The sequence below is a fragment of the Mya arenaria genome, chromosome 3 (assembly GCF_026914265.1).
Source record: "Mya arenaria isolate MELC-2E11 chromosome 3, ASM2691426v1".
In the NCBI taxonomy this organism is placed as follows: Eukaryota; Metazoa; Mollusca; class Bivalvia; order Myida; family Myidae; genus Mya; species Mya arenaria.
This window is the reverse complement of record NC_069124.1, coordinates 19,966,167-19,981,819: the sequence shown is the minus strand read 5'-3', so window position 1 is coordinate 19,981,819 and position 15,653 is coordinate 19,966,167. Positions and strand designations below refer to the sequence as shown.

General features: G+C 34.9%; 1 protein-coding gene across 1 annotated transcript in view; it reads left to right on the top strand.

The window, feature by feature from the left end:
* The window catches only part of LOC128228372 (uncharacterized), a 50,593-nt gene that overhangs the window by 24,683 nt on the left and 10,257 nt on the right, over positions 1–15,653 (top strand). The window contains exons 2-4 of the mRNA XM_052939661.1: positions 5,952–6,108; positions 14,869–14,967; positions 15,349–15,563. Coding sequence (XP_052795621.1) covers positions 5,952–6,108; positions 14,869–14,967; positions 15,349–15,563 — 471 coding nt within the window. The remainder of the gene's footprint in view (positions 1–5,951; positions 6,109–14,868; positions 14,968–15,348; positions 15,564–15,653) is intronic.

Genomic DNA, 15,653 nt, shown 5'->3' with positions numbered 1-15,653 from the left:
TCTGTCTTATAAGACTATAGTAAACCACAGTAAATATTTTAGCATTCACTAATCATTTAATATTTTTTACGTTTTCTGCTATTAAATACACGGTTACAATCTTGTTATCAGTAATTAATATTTTCCATAACTTCATTATTTAGTAAGTTGTTTAAGGTTTATCAGTCAGAAGTTAGGTTTATTATACTTGTGTTTGTATTCAATTTGAATAAGAGTGTCACTTTCACGAAAATAATTTGAATCAGAATAATGGAATGCATATTTTGGCAGGAAGGTTATGTCCTGATTGGTGTTCCGCTTAATTATGTGTTCCAAGTTCCATGTAAAGACCACAGACTTCACTAGAGATGTATTTTGCGGGAATGAATTGAAGCCTCTGGCTTGTATGTTAGTGGGTAGGACATTACTGTCACACGTCGAAGCCTTCACTTAGTATTTTATTTACGACAAGAACTGCTATGTATGTTTTTGAAACGTTTCCAAGCCTTTGCATCAAGCTCGCCTGGTAAAGCATTTTACGAGGCGTTTTATTAGCGAGAAGCTCTTCGGAGATTCGTTTCATTGCATCATAATCCTCATTCCAAATATTTTACCAATCTACTAGCTATGATGCAGGATTGTTTGCAACTGTTATGGTTCGTTTGAGCATCTTTTTGAAGGAAATCTTTGGATAAGTGTGAAGATCAGTTTAGTTTCGTGTGTTAGCCTGAACGTTAGATGAAAACACTATGTGATGCAATGAAACAGATGGATTTATTTAAGCCCAATGTAAGTAGTGGATTGCTTTCCTTTATTTGTTAGTTTTATTAATTTATATCAGACCAATGAAAACCATGTTTTGGCCGCAAGACTATTTCCTACCTTGTTTTTTCTCCTTATGTATAGTGTCGTCTTATTATTACAAAATCTATTGTGATGAAGACTCTGAGTTCAACATGAAGCGAGTGTTAAACATTGAATTGAAAGTTTTGCTTTTTAAGTCAATTTAAGTTGCCGAGACTGACCAATAAAAAGCTATTTGTTTCGAAATAGTGAGTCTAGCTACTCAAAAATATCAATCGTAAGTTTGCCTCTACGCTTTAAGTACAAATCGCTAAGTCAGTGCAAAACCATGTTTTTTTCTGACCAATTAGGGACTGAAATATGAATTTCATTTCAAAATTTTATGTTCTTAATATCAAAAATGGACGACAAACCGTTTTTATACGAAAGTGTTTGTGGTTTCTTAAAGAAACAAACTTAATAATGTTCATTTAACTCTTGTGTTTAGTATTTTTATTTTTAAGCATTTTTTTCTAGCCGAAATTTTAATCAATATGACGCATTTTCCCCAGTCAGCATTCGCAAAATGGTGGGCGAAAACACTGTATGAATCATGTTTCTGCTCTGCATTATAATATCGTTGTTTTCTTGGAGTTTTTTTAAAAAAAGATCATGTTGCAAGTGTCAAAGGTTATCAAAAATGTGCATATTTGTTGGTTTATTAATAACATAGCTATTTAGACATGACTTAAAATACCGCGACTCGTGGTTTGTCTGTGACATGATATGCTGCATCTGGCTATAATGACGAAAATCATGAAAAGATTTGGAACTTGATTTGCAAAAACATGGACTTACTCAATGCCGCTATACTTTGTATAGCACCTTTTGAAGATTTTTTTGTCATTTTAGATTCATTTTGAATACCTTAATTCAGATCTAATTATAATAAGCTAATCATATGGACAATGGGTGGGATAAGTATTGTAAATACTACAATGTTGAAGGCCCACGCTGAGAGACAGTTTAGTTAAATTATACGTTATTGTAGATTCTGATATAGAGCACTTCAATGGTCGGAGAAGTTTAATATGTTGAGTTAATTACGTGGGTTTGGCCTATCAGCTCAGATATATCAGTTAAACTACTGTTAATCACAAGGAACCTACAGATCATGCACATAGGGTTGAATAGTTTGATAATTGCATTCAATAGATTCAGATAGAAGGCGAAAGAAAAAGTGATATTTAATTATAATCGCGCGGCGAAAAATTACCAAATAATTTGATGACATAATAATTTGATAAAATTAATGATATGTGTAATCGAGCAGAAAATCTTCACGTTTATGTTTTCAATAATTTCAAATATATGTCCGTTTCATTAGTCTGTAGTATTATGAAATAGCTTTTTTTCTGATTCTAATCTGTGAAAATTGCATAAACTGTAGTACATTTAATTTTGATTTAGTGTTAAGTCAGTGTAAATGTTAGTATAATTAGTGAAAATTGCATAAATTGTAAACATTTAATTTTGATTTAGTGAAAATCTGAAGAATTCTTATAATTTAATGCTTGTGTTATTATTTGCTTGGTCGATTATTCATCGTTGGAATGATTTATAAGTTTGGCTTTCAACTGTTCTTACCTTTGATATATTTCAACTTGTGCAGTTCAGTTTGAGCTGTACAGATTTTTCATAAAAGTGCAAAGAAGGCAAGTTGTAAGTTTAGTTTAAACAAATTTCCTAAAGCTCGATTAGGACTAAAGATTACAGAATCATGGTCAAGTCTTTCTCTTGGGTGGAGGCCCGTACTGGTGCAAATTATAAGAGGCCCTGGGAAAATCATCCTGGTTGCATTCGAACCCACAACCTCGTCACCTTACGCAAATACTCGGTGGTGGTGTGTAAGCTTATTTATACGCTCACTCGGCGAGTGATCCGATAAGAGTGTTAGTAATTTTAGTCCTTTTTGGAGCACAGTGCACAGACAGAATATAACCCTGGTTTGAGCTACCCTGGTTCTTTAACGTGCTCTACTGCATAGCACTGTCACACGGGATCCCCATTTTAACCTCCCTCCCGGACGACGATTAGTATTCTTTTAGTGGTGCGACAGGGAATCGAACCTGCGACCCCTGGATTCACAGTCAAATGTGTTACCTCTAGACCACGGATCTGCCACTCAATATCTGCTTCTACTATCAACCTATTGGGTTTTTGCTTAAGGTGACGGTCTGTGTAGTTGCAGGCGGACACCTTTACCACAAGACCAATCTCACCCTCCTCAAAGACATCAAACAAGGAACGCAGATAGCGAAATGGTTGCTTTATTTCAATGCTTTAAGCAAGGCCAGGGTTTATTAAATGTCTTGGCAACAGTGTATTCTACCCACATAACAATACGAGAAATATTTGAAATGTAATTATGAGGAAAACAATAAAACTGTCAGACTGTACATTTTTAAAACTGGGTAACCGGGATAAGAATTGGCTTCTCATCTTAAGTGTTTTAAGTTTTAGCTGACCTTGTGTCTTAGAAACTGTGCTGTAGACAGTGTTTATTCCGTTTCTTTTAAATAACAATACTTCAGAAGGTATCTGAGACAATATAAGTTCATGGATAAAGACGCAACAGTTCATTCCAAAACGACCTTACTTAGTACAAACCGTAAGTGTTAGCTGAACAATCATTTCACCCATTAATCGTTTTATCACAGATTTTATCACATCTTTAGCCGGTCTAAGTGTAGAGATTATGTGATATAACTTTTTTGTGGAAGTGCAGAATTGTTCTCAGACACGAACTATTAGTATTATGTAACCGAGTGCCAAAGTTGCCCCTAATGGCTCTTTTCTTACACAACCAGTCTAAAACAATACTTCCACCCAGTTGGTCAGCTCGTAATACCAGTCTGTTTTGCGAAAGGAATGCTCCTTGTTTATTATTTGTTTGTGGTTTATACGATTAGTGCAACGTGGAATGTTATCAATCAAGCAATATTACTGGTGAAGGGGTAATAATGACATAATTGTTTGTCTTGGCTACCGTTTTGTACTTTTTGTTTTTACAAAAATGTACCAATGCTTTAACCTTATAGTTGTCTCGGGGTAATCTACCATCTTCAAATTTTCACGCTGGACTTGAAGGTACCTCGGTGCAGATTCTTGTATTGCGATGAACAACAACTATTCCCAAAATGTGATTTACGGATCAAAAAAGAGAGTTGATAACATTTATCAATTTTGCTATAAATACTGACAGTTCACAGCAGTTGAAATGTTTCTTTGAATGATCCCAAATATTTTCATGCCATTTGTTTTATCTTAAATATAAGATAAACATGTTCACGGATGTATATCGTTGTGCTTTGGAGATTGATTTGCTTTTTTGATGTGTCAGTCTAAGACGTTTTAACAGGCTTATGTTCAATTGTGTTTCGTTTCTTGATGTTTTTATCTGTCCAGAAAATCAGTACGGAAAAGTGACGGTACGCATCTCCGACCGTCTCGCTAACTCCAGTGTAATCACGTACCGGTTCAAAACAGGTCAAATTGACATCGGCAAAGCTCATTAAAATGAGGTAATGTCTTCAACGCATTAACCATGATGAGTTAAATATTAAATAACAAGATGTAACGATGAAAAACACTTTCGAGAGAAACGTTATGTTCGCCAAAGCGTGGGTGATTTATTCAACAGCGGAGGTCTGACAAAATTGATATTTAATAATCACATTCATCAATGTTCAATAAATAAATCATTTTACACAACTATCATAGTTGTTTCGATGAACTTGATATTATCATAGCATTTTAAAGTAACTAGTATTTGCGTGGTTTACGATAGTGTGGCAAATGTTATAACTCAGCTTGACATATTACTCAAAAACGTGGAAAATTTATGAAATACAATTTGATTTAATCGTATTTTATTGCTTCATAATTGTACACTTTTTGACAATGCATGCAAAAGAAAACAGACAAAAAATAAATCTAAGTAACATGAAAAGCATGACATATTATACTTTGTCAAAGGGTTGGGCCACAAGTTTTTACAACATTAGAAAACGGCCCTCCCCTAGTATGAAATACTAAAACCATATAACACGTAGTCCATGACCTGATTTCAATAAATTATAATAACTTTGTCTGGTCAAATAAAAAATAATAGAAATGACCCTAGGGTTCAAAAGATGTCTGCTGAAGATAACAACACGAGTTATCGTACATTGTAACATTTATTTATAAGGGTGCGCATTGTAACACCTTTAATACCCTTGGGGTGAAATGTGTAGCTCTTTTTAATCTAAAAAGATGATATTAAACAAATATTGTCATTTGACAATTGAAATACGTTTTAGATTTCTTATCTATTGTCGATACAAAGGGTAGGTCTTGTCATGGAACAAAAACCAATGTTACGCAAATAACAATGGCAGATTTGGGTAAAAGCTTACTGTTATGATTGGTTGTATAAATATTGTACCATTCAAGTATTGTACACACTTCAAAAGAGATTGATTAAGTGTTTATTAAATAGTAACCGAAATCTGTAATGGAATGGGAAGGACACTGCACATGCCTTAGAGCTGCACTCTCACCTATAGACCTATTTTGACAACTTCTTTTATATTGTTTTTGTCTTTGAATGAGCCAATTTTTGCGTAAATATTTGAAAACCAGTAATACAAGACTGATAAAAGATCAGATAGCAGTTTTTCATATTTCCGTTCGAAAATTAATGTTTTATGGCTAAAAGCGTTACTAACACTTTAAGAATAATACTGCATAAAACATCATTTTTTTAACATAATTATGAAAACGTAAGATCTGATTTTTTGTCAGCAGTCTTACATAACTGGTTTCCATGCATTTTTGCATAAATTCGCTCGTTTGAAGACAAAAAATTAGAAAGTTGTCATTAAGTTCAGTCGGTCAGAGTACAGCTTTAAATAAGTATATGGGATAGGAACAGCTTTAAATAAGTTTATGGGATAGGAACTGCATTTTATTTCCTTTAATTTATACTTCGAATGTTTACGTTCAAAATAGTAAATTAATGTTTTAGCTCGACTAACCATGATCATTGTTGCGTCATTTAACCACTCTGTATACAGAACTACTTTTTTGTTTAACAATTTCACGGTAAAACCTCAGCTTATGGAACTACTTTTTACTATTTTCAGGGAAACTGCACATGGTGCAACGTTAGCGGACGGAGGGTTGTGCTTCGACCTATAAGTATCCTGCAGTTGTCGGAAGCGGAAAGACTTGCGCTGCAGAAAATAGTTCTTCAGAAAATCCAGTCATGTGACCTCGGTTGTCCCGTGCTTATCCCAAAAGGTTTGTTCTTTATTTAGATTGAAGACGTTATAAATAGTTTAAGAGCACGTTACCCCTCACGGGCTGAAGCAGATCCGTTTTAAGGTTTTTTTTAGTCTTCGTCAATATTGAAAATGGTGTCGCTTTTTAAAGATGCACCATTACTCGCAAATAAGATTTAATACAGTTGTTTTAATATACCATAAAGGATGAACAAATCTCAAAAACAATGGTGCTTAGGAAGGAAACCGAGTTTAATTTGAAAGAAATGTGCAGAAAACACGGTATTTCTACCTTATGAGATGATAGAAGATCGCAGTAAATCTTTTAGCATTCACCAATCATTTAATATTTTTGCGTTTTCAGCTATTAAATACACGGTTTTAATATGGTTATCATTAATTAAAAGTTTCAATGAATACATTATTTAGTAAGTAGTTGAGGATTTATCACTTAAAATTTATGTTTGTAATACGTGTGTATGTATAGATTTTGAATAAGAGTGTCACTTTAAGTATGTCTCTTCCTTAACTGCCTAAACATGAGGACAAGTAATTACATCATAATTCAACAGTCATGGTTCATTTCAACTGAAATTTTAAATACTTCAATCAAAGTCAAAATGGCATTTAAGAGTGGAAAATGGACAAAATATGTCATTTATTTTCATGGGTATGAGCAACAATTGTGATTAGTCTATTTTTAATCAGATAATGTTTCGCATACTGATGGAAGCACAGATTGAAGTTCAAAACGATTTCATAAATCAGAAGAAAAAAATAAAAGCCGTTTTCACATAACGGTGGATGCTTGTTCTATTTCGGAACGTATAAAAGAAACACACTCTCATAAATCTTCGAATTCAACTTACTTCACTTGAGAAAGTCAAGTGGCCGTAAATAATAGTAAATAGGTCATTTGCTGATAATAACATGAACAATGTAATAGATGACCGAAATTTTACTGCGAAAACAGTATTATATGGAATGGTACAAGATCGATCTTAGTCGTATGAAATGCGGAAGGACATGCGTTAGTTTTGCACTATCCACGTACAGTAGGAGTACTAAAGTCATGACGTGAGTGAAAAAAATGACTGACGTCTGACAAGCACTAAACCTGTGTTTACTTCAGGTAATTAATGATCCGCCGGGCACTCATTTAGTGAATATATAATATAAAGAAGCCACCCACCGAATATGCATGAACATAACTCGGACACACGTACAAGTGTCGGACTGCCAACTTTTTCATTTGTATTGGCGGCCTGAGAACCTGCAATATCGGTCAGCGGACATGCTAAATTCTACGCGTAAGAATACGTGAAGCTAGTAGGGGATGTTGACGGTTACGACGTTTGTTGACGTTTAGTTTGAACTTATTTATTTTTTTCCACGAGTGTGAAACAAGTTATTACAAGTTATTTTTTTCTCGCTGGCACGATGTAACGCAGGAGTATGGTCATGTCTTGTGTTGTTGACCACAAACCAAACCTCAGGCGCCCAGGCCGGAAATCGAACTTGGATCGCCTAGGTGAGAAGCGAGTGCTCTAACAACTGCGCTAACCGAACAACCTTGTAAGCGTTTACCTGCTAACGTCTCTGGACCGTCATTGTACGTTTAGTAATTCATGTCTAGATAAACGTTTAATGTCTCTGTGTGTCTAGTATACTTGACGACATAAATGAACTTTATTTGGCGACATAAATTAACTTTACTTTAGTTTGATGTTAAAATATCTAGAAGCCGTTTCATCAAAACTCTTTAGGAGCATTTTCGTACCTCGGAAGGATTTAAAACAGTACACTAATTTACGGTCGAGAATCTTTCCTAGGAACGATAACCCTTCCTATGAGGTATTTTATGAAATGGGCATCAATAGTAACTTAATATCAAAGAGTAGGATGTAAATCTACAAACATGTACGTATACTATCATTCATAAGGAATGTTTATTCGCTCTTGCCCAAGGGCCACTTGCCATTCGCGTACGGTGAATTAAACACCCACCTTATACGTCTAATGACTAATAACTACTGCCCGGTACGATGGTTTTGCTGAAATATGATACTGGACATTTACTACTATTTGTAACCATGGTAACCGGACGTTAAAGTCAAGATTTATGACCACAGGTCGAATTAAATTCACCACGACACGTAAAGAGGCAATTTACATCCACGTATAGGTCATACTGTTCATTATAGGGGCACTTTAGTAAAAGTACACAGTACGTTTACTTCAAACAATTTGTTTATGCCGGCGATATCCTTGTGTAATGATTGATGACCGATCGTTGTTCATGGAATTTAGTATATAGCCCTAAGATGTAGAATTAAGTCACATCGATTTGTTCAAATAGTACTGACGCATTTTAGTTCTTTTCGACTGGCGTGTTTGATCGTCTTACAGTTTTTTTTACTATCACTCATATGCGTAAGGTTTTGGGGGCGGTGTCAGACCCCACCCCCTCTTTCTATAAAGCATATTTTAACTTTTCAAGTGCATCAGGTGGTGGAATGCTTGCAAAACTCACGCACATGTCTAAATGTAACTTTTTTGGGGGGTCGGTGCACTCCCCCCCCCCCCACACACACACATATCTCTGTATATATGACATGTATGTCAAGTTATCGAACTTTCATGTGTATCAGGTTGTAGAATACTTGCATACCTCACGTACATGTCTCAATGTTAGAAATGTTAATTTGTCAATTATATACCAGTTATAGTGGACATTACCAATAATTTCAGAATGTTAAAAATGTAAATTTGATTCGAATTATTTCTGCCCACTTAAAGTCTTATTCATAAAAGTACGGTTCCATTATTTTCCCCTTCCCGTCGTGGGAGTGACCCATATTGGCCCGTGAAAGAGACATTCCTTTAGAAAAACATGTATCGATGCGATTATTGAACGTATTTACAAGTATGACTTTATTGCGCATAAAATAGAAACAATATTTTCCTTAATTTCTAAGTTTGTTACATCTATAAGTATTTGAACAACGTTAAGAATTCAAGAAATGGCCAATAATAAACAGAATTGCTTATTTTAATCAATACCTAAATGTAATCAAAATGCTTTAAAGGTATTTCCAATCCCCACTGGATAAAGCCATAATGGGCAAACAATATGGAAACAACGTTTGCTTAAGGCTTTTATTACCAAAAACATCAATATTCAAGTTTTAGATCATTCAGGTCTATGATATTTAATAACTTATTGTAAATTAATGTCAAACCAGTTGATATTTTTTATAGTACACTTCATGAATGAAATAATAAAATAAGAAAGTCTAGAATGAAAATGGAATCATTTTAAAGTAACACTCTTATTCAAAATCAAGACATACACTTGTTTTACAAACATAGATCGCAGCCGTGTATTTAATAGCTGAAAACGCAAACATATTAAATGATTGGTGAGTGCTAAAAGATTTAGTGCGATCTACTATCGTCCCATAAGGTAAAAATACCATGTTTTCTGCACCTTTCTTTCAAATTAAACTCGGTATCCTTCATAAAAACCTTTTTTTTTTCGACATTAATTCATCCTTTTTGTTATATTAATTGTGGTAAATCTTATATGGGAGTAAGAGAGCATCTTTAATAACGTTTGAAGCAACAAAGAATCATTTTTAAACTCTTTAAATTGACGAAAAGCATTTAAAGCTAACATGGTTATTGCATTTTCATTCATCAGAAATTTGAGAACGATAAATCTAACACATATGTTGTACGCATAGCATAATCGCTCTGTTGTACGAAAATGGTTTATTGACAAGGTCAGTGAACCATTTCAAGCTACCGAGAACAGGCTGCTCGATGTGAAATATGAACATGAAAGAGAAATAGAACCCGCCTTGTTTTTAATGGAAATTTAGCGTTTGTAGAAGTATCTTGTCACATTTACAGGAAAACGGCTGAATCTGAATAAAAGTGCGTTCATATTATGATAAAAAAAAAAAGTTCATAATCGTTTCTGAGTATTTGACTTATCTTTTATGCCCTCAATTCGCCTGAATGTTTTTTAAATACCGTTTTGCATAGATTCCCTTGATTAAGAGCGCAATTTTTCACATTTTATTATCACTTTATTAGCTTGGTATGACATGAATGTGATTACGCTGTACTTTAAGCAGGTCATTGAGTCTATGGAACCAATTCATGTTCAGATGGAATAAGAATAATGTACTTTTCCATGTCGTGCTTTAAAGTTCCGTCTTCATGGAATAAACTAAATAGACTTATATGTACTCCTGAACTCATACCCAACGATGATTTGTGACTCATTATTTTTAGCTACATCAATGTCTGCCAAATCAAATATGAAGCAAAAACACAATTTAAGTATTCGTTAAAGATAATAAGTATAAATTTACCAAAATCAATGGTCCTTATGAACCTTGTCGCAGCCAAATGGTCGGAATTATAGTTTGTCTATCGGCCCAGCCTCTAATAAAGTCTTCTGATTCAACTGATGAAAGTCAGCTGATTTACCATATAAATGAATGGGAAATTTGACACAATACAGCCATCACATTCGTCAAAATATAATTTCGACCACTGAGCTATGTTGACATATACATGCAAATATATATGATAAATAAGATCACAAATATAAGTGCGTTTATGAGATTATAGTATCATTAATTTCACAAGATTTAAACAACAACAACAACATCAACAACAACAACAACTTTTAATACATTCAGGCAGTTATGGCTATAGCATACGAGCAGTAGAATTACACAAGAAACGCCAGTTGCATTCACTTTGACAAGAATCTGTTTCCAACGTAACTGTACATGTCAATAAGCCTTTTTATAGTATGTATCAAATATTGTCCGAAAATGACACCAATTTTCTATCCTTCAAACATCCAAACATTCATGAATGTAATTCAAAATGGGAAGATGCTGATGATGTGAGGCAGAAAATTATTCACAATTTTTCTCACCCGGTGTTGTAACATTTCGTTGATGTTCAATGTTTATGACCGTCGTATTATTATTTAAATGTATCTTATTTTGAATGATGATACTGATATTAGTGAGAGGTGTGTTGATGAATTGGACAACAAAGCTGTGAACTTGAAAATATGATAATGAGAGAATGATGGTTAATAAGCATAAATATATCATGGCGATAGCATAGTAACATTATCGTACAATGAGATGTAAGTACTTAAAGGGACTATACACCAGATTGGCACAAACAAGTTTTTTTCTGTAACGAATCTCAGGACAATTATGTAATACAATGTTTTACTCTTTGATATCATAATTGTAAAAAAAGATACAAAATGTAAAAAAAATGCAGTGTATCCACTTTTTTTTTTTTTGCTATTTCATCATACGGTGTATAGCCCCTTTAAGTTCAATTCGTTTAAAGAAAGAGATATCGAGTGAAAACCATTCATACGGTAAATCGCTGAAACCGTTTGCAACGAAAATATATTTTATAATAACTATGCCATTCATATAGAAAATCTTTCATAAACAATCTGAATTCATTTCACACAATTGTGAAATTTAGTATCATATATTTCACAATTATGAAATTTGTTATGTTATCTTTATCAAATCTTATGGAAATTGTGCTCTAAACAAGTGGCCTGATGTCATTAAGTTGAGTTGAGTGGGCAAGTTGTTGTTCAACTACGTTTTAAATATTTTGCATAACTATTTATGTATTAACTATTTTAGTATATCAGTTTAACCTCTTAACTTTCATTTTCTGGGAATTTTCAATCCATTCACAACAGGGGTCTTATTGACATTGAGTAGAACCGTTCAATGATGAAAAACAGATTTAAGTGAAAAACTCTCTCACATATTTGTGTTATTAAACACGTCAGTGGTTTTTGTGTTGTTTTTCGATGTTAACCGCATATTTCTTTGTCAGTTGTTTACACTTCGAGATAAGGTAATGGTTCATGACTGATTGATACAACCACCAACCGCATCATGATTTATACAATTGTCATTTGACAGATTAAATACACGTATTCATTACACATGTGGCTGGAAAAAACATCATTTTCTGGAAAAATGCAGCAAAAAATACACCTGCTTAATGAAATGCAGATGCGACCATAATTCGGTTATCGACAGATCAATTCATCTCAAATTTGTCTGAAATATAACCAGATGCCTATTTTCAACTCCTCGTAGACACACGTTGATATCTTGTCAGAAAATACTCTCATGCAATTAATGTCCGTGTCTTTTCCTGGAATATTATTGCGCAAAGATTTTGTCTGAAAACGTTGTTGTTATGTTCTTGAAAGTGCAAGCGAAATTAAGAGAAGTCGATCATAACATGGGAATTTTCCATTCGTACGGATGTCAAACACTTGCCAGCAGAGGTCCGTTTCATCAAGACTTTAAGGACTGCGGAGAAGGGCACTGTTTAACATCTCAGTTTCAAATTTGGTTCTAAAATTCTTAGTGAAACAGTCCAAGACATGTTGTATGGTTTTGTTTCAGTTGAATGAAAAAAGCCACGACAGAACCTGCCAAATGACCAAAATCCATGTACATTTTACATAATCGTGTCCTTTTCGTGCCTTTCGTTCATTTTGGCGACGAATGAAATATTATGTTAAACATTAACATTTACATTTTTAGTAAATCAAACATCAAACAAAATGGGGATATAAAAGATGCTATCAAAATACTAAGGAACAATTCGTTTACATGTCATATACCAGGCCTATCACAAAAAGTATGTATGCAAAGCTAGTCGCCATGTGGATCCATGTTAATCATGTTGCGAATTCCCTGTCATCATTTGAGGCTTAGTCTAAAGACAAATCCTCTTTGTGATCACAAACGAAGAATCGAAAGTCTTATGTTCAAGTTGGCAGGTCTTTCTGGGACGTCAATACCGTTTCGAGGGATTACCGTTTTGTCTAGTGTCTTACTTTTTTCGATGATAAATGGTTTCTTAATGGGTGGCATAGCCGCTGACAGCTTAGGCAATCATTCAAACAAGGATTTAATATGCATACCTTTCATAACTGTTTGGAGGCGTTCATCGAATAATAATCGAACGGTCGTTATTATAATTCTTCTAGTGACAAGAGTGATTATTGAATAAACAATGTAATTCATTTTGTTCTATTTTATTGTCTTATCATATGGAGTACTGATTTATTGTATGTCTTAATTAAACTATATATCTTAATCGTATCGACATTCTTTTACACAAATTGACCTTCATGAGTTCAGGCAGATCGAGGTCGAAAATATCAATTAAACTATATGCAATCGAAACCCGTTGGCTCGAACTCCTAGAGACCGGCGAAAATACCTCGAGCCTCGGAAATTCGAGCCAAGCGGGATTCTGTACCTTGAGTATAAAAAGATCGGTCATTTACATCTAGTTCGAGCCAACGAGGAATTCGAGCCAAGCGAGTTCGAGCCAACGAGGAATTCGAGCCAAGCGAGTTCGAGCCAAGCGAGTTCGAGCCAACGGGGTTCGACTGTATTTATCTTAATCGTATTAACATTCGTTTAACACAAGTTAACCTACATAAGCTCAGGCAGATCGAAACAAATCAGTCACATTCTTGGAAGGAATCTATGCATGTAATGTAATAAAACAATATTGTTAACTGGTTTAAATTTAGCTGAGCTTTCTATTTTGGTAAAAACTGGCGACAGCGGGATAAATCTTGCCTAAATATTTATTTATTAAAAGTGAAAAGCAAATTACCGTAAATAATTCGCCATATATGCCATAATTTGGAACTATATATAAATTTAGTAAACTGGTTAGGTCTCACTGTGATGACAGACATTAAATTAGGACAGATTATTTTTTTTGGCATTCATAAATGCGAAAAATGTAGCTGTTGTTCATTTTTTAAGTATTGTTTAGATTCTGAAAAAAGCTCGCACGCAGATTTTCAAGCATTATATCCGTGTTACATAACGTTGATTAAAACCCAAAGACCAACAAGTTATTTAGGCTTATAATCTTAAGAATGGTCATATTAATCTCATTGAGAATGCTCGAAGGGCTTTTCTTCTTTTTAATAGTCCCTGTTTTTAAGTGTTTAAGACAATTATTTCCGGGTGCGGAACTCTTTCACACGTCTGTGACAATTATTTTAATGATAACCACAAAAATGCCATAAGGATAAACACTTATGCAATAAAACGGACTCTTATTTAGTAAACAAGATTAACTTCTTTTTGACTTAACCCAAACCGTTGTTCACCGTTTCCCTTACAAGAAAGGCCCTAGTTTGAACGTTGCGTAACATCTGTATAGAGGGCACGGTACATGCTTCCATGGGGCGGTTTGTGCTGTTGTTGAAAGTTACCTTGCAGGTTTTGTAAATCAACGGAGAACAAAAATGCTGAAACATTAGTGCAAAATGAAGTTGACAAGTGAAGAAAACAAAAAAAGCTTAAACGCAACATGGCGCATCACGGTAGAATCATGGTAATGCCAGTGTATCTGACATGCGTACGCCGTCTGCTTGGCCGCGAATGTGCATTTTATTGCTTATGTGTCCATGTATTACGACTTAAGACCACACGAAAGACGCTGCTAGAACAGTTAACAATGTGTTTAACAACTTCAGCGAAAGTAATCCCGCCGCCACCGTATTTTTAGAAACAACCCAACCGCAAAAAATATATGCTAAAACGTGCAACGAGATATTATTAGAAGAGGTTGTTAACCATCCTCGGGGAAACGGTCGTTGTTGATAATGATTTTGTTGCAGTTGATGATGGTGCTTATGGCTTTCTTTTGTTTACAGAGCCGCGGGAGTCAGGGCGCCGGAAGAAGCACCTGCTGTCGATCAAGAGAAGCAAGTCGGCGAACCTGACAGGCATTATCCACGGGCTGTCAGAGAAAGGTAAGGGGACTTTGATATACATTTGACCTGGAAAGGGGGTTAAGGTGTGTCGCGGGCTTAGTGCAAGACGGTTGTAACTCAATCAAGAAATGGAAGGCGTTACCACAGTTTTACGCCAAGGCCTCAATGTATATGTTTGGTAGGGATTGACCATGTTTCAGTAACATTGGTCATTTCGGCCATTTTTACCGGTGTCATGATCCACGGTCTGTCAGAACGAGAGGATAATGGGTAAGGTAAAGGGTTTGTGTGTGGTGGTGGGCTCAGGGCTGTTTGGTTTGGAACCGGGCAAGCACATGAGAAAGACCCGCCTAATAAGTACTTACCAATTGATGTTTGCAGTGTGCATATTCCTATACATTCATGTGCCCTCTCTTTCAGATAACAAGCATGGTTTAGTGTTCGGAATACCCTTGAAAAAGTGTATTGCAAATGACAATGACCTTCAACGAAAACGAAACTCAGGGACGCTCAAAGAGCGGAAGGAATCTGACGTCATCTTGCATCGCCAGGGGAACCGGAAATCAAGTAGTTCTTCGCAAGGGTCGCTGGAAAACTGTGTGAACTATGCCAATTCATTTACTGAAAGTCAAAAGGTGAATAAGGCCCAAAAAAATAAATAATTGTTTGTTTAGGGTAACCTTCCCAAAATTTCTAGGTAGGGAAGGTAGGGATTATTTTTTTAT